Genomic DNA, 10,689 nt, shown 5'->3' on the forward strand with positions numbered 1-10,689 from the left:
TCAATCACATCCAACACTTTCATGTTGTTTCAAGTTAATACTGTCAGGTTCTTATTTGAGGGAAAAAAAAAAAGTTTAATTTGTATAAAAGTTCTTCTCTTCTCTTCCCAACAGAAAGTTGACCTTGTAAAATGTAGTGGTGAGAGCTTGGCTGTAGAATATGATGTGTGTCATGATAAGGGAACATATGATGCAGTATCGCTTTGTCCAGACGATCCCAGCAGCAAGAGGGCAGCATACATAAAGGCTGTACACTGTATGACCCGGAAGAATGGCCTCTTCATTATCACCTCATGCAACTGGACACAAGAGGAACTTTATGAACACTTTTCAGATTGTAAGTCACTGATTGTGTGTGTTTTTTTTTTTTTTTTTTTTTGTGTGTGTGTGTGTGTGATCTATAAAATCTGGTTAAATTTAGTCATGTAATATTAGAATGATAGTTAATTGTATTTTTTTTTATTTTATTCCAATATTTGTTTTTCCTTTCAGATTTCATTGTAGAACACATAATTCCTATGCCAACTTTCATGTTTGGAGGAAAAGTTGGTTCACGTGTAAGTAGTGTAGTTTTTAAAAAGAAACTACAAAATCCATAGAAATATTTCAATATTATTACATTAAAATTCTTATGACATACAAAATTTTGTGTTGAAACCTTGCTCAGGTGTATTAATTTTGAGTGACCTACTGGTCATTTAAAAAGTGAGTTGTTTCTAGGGAGAATAAAATGCAGGATGTACAATTCTGAGATCCAAATCCAATACACATTTTTCCAAGCAAGTAAATAATCCTGTGATATGAGATGGATGTCTTGGTCACTAAGCACATGGTTGGTTTGAGTATTTATGTATACTTAACAAGTAAAACGGGCTTACATTATCTTACACAAACAGGGAGGTTTCTAACTCTGAGTTAGTTTTCTGTGAATACTCAACTTTCTATTTTACTAAAGTCTTATGATGAGGGTTCTATGGATAATAAAAATTCATAATCACATTTCAGTTTTCTGATAGCAATTGTTATTGTGATGGAGAATGCAAATATAGTACATGAACTCACTTCTTATATACTCCATCCAACAAGTCTGGTAGTACTAGCCTGTACAAAAATATGGCTCATGATAATCTAATTGAATAACACACCACAGCCATAAATTGTTCAGATCAATATCTACATTAACTGAGTAAGTACAAAACATTCAAACATTTTGATTAAAAACATGATGGCAGTGAAAAGGGCAGTACATGTTTCCTTAATCTAAAAAATGACAATGCTAAGTGAGGTTATCTAGCTTGTATAAATACAGCTTCTTGGGGAAAGAGTCCTGCATCTTCCAAGGTTATGTTAAAATCCATCTGAGAAATTTCACGTCGAGGAAAATTAGTTACCAGCTCATACTGTTCACTGTTATAGCCTTTACTGCATACATACTTCACCAGGGCCTGTAAAGGTAAATATTTAAAGCATATTAGACATAGTTATTTCAAGTACCTATTTTATGTTACACATATCAGTATATTCATAATCATAAGACTGAAACATACCATTAACTTGGATGAAGATGGCATAGACACAATATCTCTTGTACCATCAGGCAACCTAAGCATTAGCTTTGATTCTGGGTCATCTGCAGGACCTAAATATGATTTCCAGTCTGTTTCATTATTGATAGACATGCTTTCTGAATCTGAAGACTTTTTTTCACTAGGACAACTTTTCATGTCTTCTTTCTCCTCAGCTGCACTGACTTCTCTTCTGAATAGAGAGTTTTCCCCATTAAATATTCTCTCTGGATTTCTCTTTTGACCAAGAGAGTAATCAATGTCTTCATGATCTGAATCAAAGGTTTCAAGGGAATCAGATTCAACTTGATTTGCTTCATCTGCCTCACATGCTGCAGGGCTTGACCTCTCACTGTCAGCCTCAACTAAAGAAGCTTTGATAGCAGCTTCTATCTGGGAAGCTTCATCAGCTTCCAAGATGCTGTCATTTAGATCCTGTGGAAAATGGCAGCATTAATACATGTAACTTGGTCCAGGTGAATTATAATTTTAAAAGGGTGCCAAAAATATCCTAAACTGCAACTTAAGATGGATATAGTAGTGGTTTTACATTGAATTTTGTTTCACCCCTACAAGGGACCTAAAATCACTGCATTATGCCAACTATACAGAGAACAGTAGGAGCTTCTGAGCCGATCAAACAAAACCCAATCAGCTGCTGTCTAGGCACTAGACTGTGTTTAGTAGTCAAATTTGATGTAGAGTTGTCAAAGTCAATGGTACACATTTCCAAACCTATTGTCTGTGACAGTAAAATTTACTTCATCACTTCACAGTACCAACTACTTGAAGTATTCCGCACACCATATAACAACTACTTGAAGTATTCCGCACACCATATAACAACTACTTGAAGTATTCCGCACACCATATAATTTTTTTTTTTTTTTTTTTTTTTTTTTTTTTGTAAAAGTGACCCCATTCATATTCCATCTCAGGGGATTTCTTCAAGGGGCTGGCAGACCCCAGCTCCAATTAATGGTTCTCATAGAACTTTTATTTTTCTTTGTGTCACATATGGGTTAGATTCTAATCCATGCTTTATAATTGTCTGGAAGTAATTATCTGTCTTCTTGGCTTTGCTAGGCCTCTTCTTTTGAACCTTTCTTGCCCCATACTGACAACACAAGGGCCTTCAAAGGGGTCACACATTGTGGAATAGAACATCAGCAAGACAACAGCTAATTGGGATTTTGCTTATTAGGTTGAAGAGCTTCTCCCACAATGCTGGCATAATTCATTGGGATAATTTTAGATCCCTTTTAAACCTGAAAAAAGTTATGCTTAAATGGTTAGCTACAGCTAAGGTGGAATAATTTTATGTTGAGTACAGCATAAAGTTCTTATATCTACAACCTTACCATAGTAATTTGGATGCTAGGATTAAAGGAGGAAATTCTTGGTGGGAAAGGGTGGCAAGTGATATGGGGGAAGGCACAATTCATAAAATAATTGGATAGGAGTGGGATGTCATATACAGATGGTTATGATAATACCACCTCTGTGGTGGAGGCAGCAGAGACCTGACAAAACAACAGTTACTTCCTGTGAAGTCTAAAGGAACAGTTCAGGAGGTGCAGTAAATTTATCACTAAAGCCAGTGTGATCTCACTGAACATTCCCTTCTGTGTCTCACAATACTCATGGGCCTGATCTCTAAGGACAACTCTCTTTATTCACACAAAACAACATGCATCTAGCTACACACTTCACTCAAAATTGAAAATTAAATATGGCAACTACTAAACCTGCCTCAGAGTAGTCTTCTGGGGAGGGGACCATAAATGTTCCCAGGTTGGACTGCACTATTGGTATTGACCCTAAAATGTCCTGACACCCTTTCTAACTTTTTCTCCATTAACTTCAACATTTGTAATTTTCAATCTGTACCTAATTTTTTCCTCACTGAAACACAGGTGTCTAAGGTAACTGACGGTAGTCCCTTTAGTGTTCCTTCCTACTTTCTCTATCCCTACTTTCATTCAAAAGCTATATGCTGCATATATATGTGCAATAACTTGCTCTTGTGCCCATACTTTTGAATATTCTGAGTTTTCCACCACCATCTAGCTATGGCTTCAGAGTCACTCTCTAACTAAATTTATCTGCTGTATATCTTTCACTTAATTTTTCTGACTAGAAAATTCATTGACTATTTAATTTCCAAAGTGAAGCACATTCTGACTCTTTCCTTTTCAGAGATCTCTATTCTTGGAGGCTTCAATGTTCACCATAAGCTTTGGCTTTCCTCTCCCTTCACTGACCATCATGTCAAACTGGACTAGCCTTTAACTTTGCTATCCTTCATGACTTTAACCCATCCCCTGTGGCCCTGTTTTAAATGACATGTACTGCCACTATGGCTGAGTTTGAGGTAATTGTTTTATTGCAGAAATGTAATCCTTGTGGTCCAAAACCAAAGAAAATTGAGTTCTAAGTAACTGTTGAACTATATATGTAAAGTTTTGCACTATCAGCCCAAACATATCTGAGCCAAGCCTTTTCTAGGCCCACTGTGGTGAGTGGTACATACTGGCTGATGATGTTGCCATATTGGTCACCATTTATTTTTTTACTCTGTCTGGTAAATACAGTGATATAGTACTTCATCTAACATGGAATACACTGATGTGGTACTGCTACTACCATGAAATACAACAAAGTGAGGGATGTGAGAATGGCATGGGAGGCATGGGTGGTGAGTCATGAGGCAAGCCATGCCTGAGGGCATGCAGTTACATGGGCAGCTTTCAGAGATGATTGTCAAAATTTGAGCACTTGTTAATGCATTGGGAACATTCTATGAATATTTTAATTTGCTGATGCATAACGTGTGTCGTCCACAGTTTTGAATATTTTTTTACCGATGACACTATGTTGTTGACGGCAAGGGACGGGTTTAACAACTGGTGCAACATCCTACCTACTTAGAACTTTAAACAACTGGTGAAACAACCTACTTGTATTGCTGACCATCTTGGAGATATGCCCCACATCCTTGACCTTTTCCTAACTTCCAATCCTTCTGGTTATGTTGTTACTCTATCCTCTAATCACAATCTCATATCTGTATCTTATCCTATTATTCCAATTCTTCCTTGATATTTCCCAAAGTGGAAGTGCCTCTGGCATTTTATCTCTGCTAGTTGGGGTGACTTGAGGAGGTATTATGCTGATTTTCCTAGGAATCACTATTGCTTCCGAGTCAGACAGGTAGAGACCTATCTCTGTGTGCTTAGCATATACGAGATGATAGTGTCTGATATGGAGGCATACATTCCTCACTCTTTCTCTGGACCTAATCTTTCCAAATCTTGGTTTAACACAGCCTGTTCTTGCACTGTACATGACAACAGAGAGGTGGCCTAGAGAAGATACTTCAGCCTTCTATCACTTGAATTCCACATCCTTTATATTTCTGCCCAGAATCATGCCAAATCTGTTCTCCAGCCAGCCAAAACTCCTTCATTAACACATTCATTGCTGACTCTGTGATCCATGCACATACCAATCCCCTTCTGCAATGGGTTTTCTTGCGCTTCTCTTATTTCATGGTGGGGGGAGTTAGTTTATATTCATCTTTACAGCCACATTGTCACCTTTTCCTTTCCCCACTTATGAATCCTGATTGAGATTCATTATTATTTCACCCGTGTAATTCACTTTCAAGGGTCATATCACACACAGAATCACTATCAGGAGAAAAGACACCACGATATAACATGTCAATCCCACACTGCCTTGTACTTCACATCACCACCACCCAAGACCTTGAAATACTTGGTGCCATTAGTTGTCACTATACTCAATGCACTCTATGGTCATTTAGGAGTGGCTATGGGCTTCACTGGGATTCCCCCACTACTGCCATTTCTTCATATATTATGGGCTTACCTTCCTTCCTTACCAACCCTGCTCCACCTACTTATCCTGTCTGTTTTACTTTCCCTATTTTCTACATAAATTGGATTACCAACTTTACAAGATAGAAGAGAATGAGGGGATCTAATAACAATGTACAAGATAGTGAATGGCATTGAAAAGATAGACAAGGAAGACCTGGTGCTGGTGACAGAAGATGGAAGGACAAGAGGACATGTAAAGCAGATCAGGATGAGGCAGTGTGTAAAGGATATTGGAAAATGCAATTTTCCACAGAGAACAGTGGAGAAGTGGAATGCATTGAATAATGAAGTTGTTACATCACAAAATGTGCATAACTTTAAGGAAAAAATAGATAAATGGAGACATGGAGACAGGACACTATGAGCCCCGCTTGAACCTCGTTCAATAAAACTAGGTCAATACACACATACATACACACACACACTCATAGTAAAAGGTTGAGGATGGGAAAATGCTTCAAGGATGTGAAAAATTCAGCTTTCCACAAAGAAATATAGCGGCATGGAATAGCATGGGTGAAGATGTAGTGTCAACAAGGAGTGTGCATAGCTTTAAAAAAAACTGGACAAATATAGATATGGAGATGGGGCCACATGTGCATAATGCCCAGGCCCTGTAAAACTACAACTAGGTAAATACACACACACACATGTTGTGACTATGAAGAGCCTAAATAAAAAAAATACAGGATGTGGAGGCTATAGTGGGAAATGGAATGGGTGAAAGCAAATTGGTAGAATTAGGAAATACCTGGGAACAGGAATGGGAAGGAGAAAAAGTTAAATTTTCAAGAGGTAGTAAGAAAGCAAATACACATTGTTATACAAGTAATTAAGGAGAAAGAAAAATCTAGTGAGGGATTTATTTTTTTTATGTAAGGCAAAGGGCCAGACAAGGGCAAAAGGAAATATTTAAAAAATTGCCCATTTGGGTACTGGTTCTCTACAAGAAAGAAAAGCGTCAGCCAAAATAAGGGAGGAAATGCCTCAATACCTCCCTCTTAAAAGGAAACAGTCATAGGAAGTTGGAAATATAGAAGCAGGGAGTTCCAGAGTTTACCAGTGAGATGCATGAGTGATTGAAAGTACTTGTCTTGCGTTAGAGTTGGACAGAATAGGGATGAGAGGAAGAAGAAAGCCTAGTGAAGTGAGGCCATAGGAGAAGGTGAGGCATGCAGTTAGCATAAAGATAGAAAGAGATGCAACATTTCAGCAATGAGAAAGAAGCTGAAGACAGTCAGTCAGAGGAAGGGAGTTGATGAGACGAAAAACTTTTGATTCCACCCTATCTAATAAAACTGTGAGTGGAATGCCCAGAAACATGCAAAAAGTACTCCATACAGGGCCAGATAAGGCCCTTGTACAGAGTTAGCAGTTGGAGGGGAGAGAAAAACTGGCAGAGACGCCTCAGAATGCTTAACTTCATAGAAGCTGTTTTAGCAAAAGATGAGATGTGAAGTTTCCAGTTAAGATTATGAGTAAAGGGCAAACTGAGGATATTCACTGTAGAAGAGGGAGACAGTTGAGTGTCATTGAAGAAGAGGCGATAGTTGTCTGGAAGGTTGTGTCAAGTTGATAGATGGAGGAATTGTGTTTTTGAGGCATTGAAAACTACTAGATTTTCTCTGCCCTAATCGGAAATCTTAGAAAGATCAGAAGTCAGGTGTTCTGTGGTATCCCTGTGTGATCTGTTGACTTCCTGAAGGGTTGGTTGTCTCTGAAAGGATGTGGAAAGATGTAGGGTGGTATCATCAGTGTAGAGTGGATAGGGCAAGAAGTTTGGTTAAGAAGGTCATTAATGAATAATAGAAAATGAGTGGGTGACAGGACAGAACCCTGAGGAACACCACTATTAATAGATTTAGGAGAACAGTGGCCATCTACCAAAGCAGCAATAGAATGGTCAGAAAGGAAATTTGAGATAAAGTTGCAGAGAGAAGGATAGAATCTGTAGGAGAGCAGTTTTGAAATCAAAGCTTTAAGCCAGACTCTCTCAGAAGGTATTGATATGTCTAATATGACAGCAAAAGTTTCACCGAAATCTGTAAAAGAGGATGACCAAGACTCAGTAAGGAAAGCCAGAAGATCACCAGTAAAGTGACTTTTAAGGAAGCCATACTGGCAATCAGATAGAAGATTGTGAAGTGATAAATGTTTAAGAATTTTCCTATTTAGGATAGATTAAAAAACTTTAGACAAGCAAGAGATTAAAGCTACAGAAGGATGATAGTTTGAGGGATTAGAATGGTCACCATTTTTAAGAACAGGCTGAATGTAGGCAAACTTCCAGCAAGAAGGAAAGGTAGAAGTCGATAGACAAAGTTGAAAGAGTTTGGCCAGGCAAGGTGCAAGCATGTAAGCAGAGTTTTTGAGAATAATAAGAGGGACCACTTCAGGCCCATAAGACTTCTGAGAGTTTAGGCCAGCATGGGCATGGAAAACATCATTGCGAAAAATTTTAATTTTAGGCATGAAATGTTAGAGGGAGGAGAGAGAGGGACAAGCCTATATAGAATTATCCAAGGTGGAGTTGTTAGCAAAGGTTTGAGAGAAGAGTTCAGCTTCAGAGACAGATGAGATGGCAGTGAAGCCATCAGGATCAAATAAAAGGAGGGAAAGATGAAGAAGTAAAGTTATTGGAGATGCTTTTGGCTAGATGCCAGAAGTCTCAACACGAGTTGGAGTTTGAAAGATTTTGACATTTTCTATTTATGAAGGAGTGTTTGGCAAATTGAAGAATGGACTTGGTATGATTCCTGGCAGAAATATAAAGTGCATGATATTCAGGTGATAGAAGGCTCAAGTACCATTTGTAGGCAAACTCTTTTTCATGTAAAGTACAAGAACAAGCTGTCTTAAACCAAGGTTTAGAAGGTTTAGGATGAAGAAAAGGATGCAGAATGTATGCCTCCATGCTGGGCACTATCATCTCTATTATGCGTTTAGCACACAGAGATGAGTTTCTGACACAGAAACAGTAATCATTCCAGGGAAAATCAGCATAATTCTTCCTCAGGTACACCAAGCTGGCAGAGGCAAAATGCCAGAGGCACCTCTGCTTTGAGGGATCTTGAGGAAAAAAATGGAGAAATAGGAGAAAATACAAAAATAATATTGTGATTGAAGGAGTCCAATGGAGAAGATAAGGTAACAGCATAAGCAGAAGGATTACAGGTAAGGAAAAGGTAAAAAATGTTGGGTGTACCTCCAAGACAGTCAGGAATACAAGTAGGACATTTCACCAGTTGCTTTAAGTCATGGAGGATAGCAAAGTTGAAGGGTAGTTCACAAGGATGGTCAGTGAAGGGGGAGGAAGGCCAAAGCTTATGGTGAACATTGAAATCTACAATGATGGAGATTTCAGTGAAAAGATAGAACAAAATATTCTTCACTTTAGAAGTTAAATAGTCAAAGAATTTACTATAGTTAAGGGAGAGATAGACAATACATATAAATTTAGTTAGAGAGTGACTATTGAGTCAAAGCTAGATGGTAGAAGAATAAGAATTAATCGATTCAAGAGTGTGGGCATGAGAGCAGGTGAAGTCATTGCACACATAAATGCAACATAAAGCTTTGGAATGAAAATGAGGATAGAGAAAGTAGGAAGGAAGAGAAAAGGGGCTACTGTCCATTGCCTCAGACAGGTGAGGAAGAGAAGATGAAATTTAACCCTTAAATTACGGTGATCGTATAGGTATGATTGTAGCGTCACGTGCGGAGAGGTGGGGATCGTACATGTAATCATGATTTTTCTGCGCTAAATGTATGAATCTCTCCCCCTCACTATTGGTCCTGGGGCAAGTGGAGGTATCTGGCATCTTTTCTTGCTCGTCTGCTTGAGTCTTGAGACATGTGTTCCCTCACAATAAGTCATCTTTTCCCATTTCGAGGCAACATCTGGCAACCCCTGCGACCGGAGGGAGGAAACGGTACTCCGAGTGATGTTATGTCAGTGTTACTCGGTAATGACATTGAGGAGTGATGAAAATGAAGATTTTTTTTTATTGAGACAGAAGAAAGTGAAGACTCCAGTAGTGATTCTGATAGTGATCTGGGAGACAGAGACCAACCCTCACAGCGACGTTCATAAACTTCCTCACGTAGCCCATTCCCCATGAGCAATGCGCTGGTGTGTGTCACCCATGGTTGCCTGTACAGAACTGTGCTTTGTTGGCCAAGTCACTAGAATCCCATTAATGAGTTGCCACATTCCAATTATTGTAGAAATCCACAATACAGTAATATAATCAAAGAATATAATCGAGAAGATCAGTCACCCTCTGGATAATTTAGATACCTGAGGAATGTAATTTCACTTGTGATATAATGACAAGTTTAGAAATGCCATGAGAGCAAGTACCTGAGGACTGAACCCCTTACAGGCATTCAAGATACACTTGTTAAAACCAAGTTATAGGGATTTCTCAAATTGTGCAAGGGATACGTTCCTGAAGAGATCGTTTAATGTAAAAATTGCAAATAAAGCGAACATGATTACTGAACTAAACTGTACAATACATAGCAAGACTGGAGGATTGCATTTATCATGTTATACTAAGTTTGGGATTGGGCCATATTTGTTTTGCTAAACCCTTTGTTATGTACAGGGATTTCCCAATTCATGTGAGGGATACATTCCTGAAGGGATCAGGTACAGGTTTCCCTCATTTTACGATTGGATTACATTCCTGAAAACCAGATCGAATAACCAACTCAAAGTTCAATAGGATTTAATTTAGTGGGGAGAGTATCCTAGGCCTAACTTGTATTAAGAGATAGAGAACACTTTTTTGCCCCACCTTAAGAGGTAGTGTTACAGGACCATTTTTTTTTATACAGTGGTTTCCCCTATAGGTCTATATCCACTGGCAAGGGGAGAAAAATGAGCTTCAGTTAAGTTAGAATGTCACTTGGTGGCATGTCTCGTCATCAATCCACAGTCTCTACATTTCCTCCATTATTGGCTCCCTCCTCATTAGTGTCTTTGCCATTAATGTAGATGCTGTCTCACCCACTTTCTTCACACTTTACTGCTTGTTTGCTGATGGTGGAAACAATGGATTGGGGCAACTGCAAGGTTCTGGCAATGAAATTGGCTGCTTAGCTCACTCATGGCACTTAAAATTTCAAACTAATCTAAAGATAAGCCTTTCCTTGGTCTTTTGTCCTTTAATTAACCAGCACTAGGTGTTGCAGGCTGCTTGGAAGACATTGTA

The 10,689-nt window shown here is 38.6% G+C and overlaps 2 protein-coding genes across 5 annotated transcripts in view; one reads left to right on the forward strand and one right to left on the reverse strand.

Annotated features, from left to right (window-relative positions):
• The window catches only part of LOC123500126 (EEF1A lysine methyltransferase 2-like), a 122,556-nt gene extending 121,912 nt beyond the window's left edge, over positions 1–644 (forward strand). Inside the window, exons 4-5 of the mRNA XM_045248795.1 lie at positions 115–337; positions 493–644. Coding sequence (XP_045104730.1) covers positions 115–337; positions 493–599 — 330 coding nt within the window. The 3' untranslated portion in view covers positions 600–644. The remainder of the gene's footprint in view (positions 1–114; positions 338–492) is intronic.
• Positions 645–740: 96 nt separating this feature from the next.
• The window catches only part of LOC123500120 (UBX domain-containing protein 7-like), a 118,155-nt gene continuing 108,206 nt past the window's right edge, over positions 741–10,689 (reverse strand). For all 4 annotated transcript variants that reach the window (XM_045248787.1, XM_045248785.1, XM_045248786.1 and 1 more), the window contains 2 exons: positions 1,548–2,000; positions 741–1,445 (listed from right to left, as the gene is read on the reverse strand). In XM_045248787.1, the coding sequence (XP_045104722.1) occupies positions 1,287–1,445; positions 1,548–2,000 (612 nt within the window). In that variant the 3' untranslated portion in view covers positions 741–1,286. The remainder of the gene's footprint in view (positions 1,446–1,547; positions 2,001–10,689) is intronic.

Source organism: Portunus trituberculatus, chromosome 50 (assembly GCF_017591435.1).
Source record: "Portunus trituberculatus isolate SZX2019 chromosome 50, ASM1759143v1, whole genome shotgun sequence".
NCBI lineage: Eukaryota > Metazoa > Arthropoda > Malacostraca > Decapoda > Portunidae > Portunus > Portunus trituberculatus.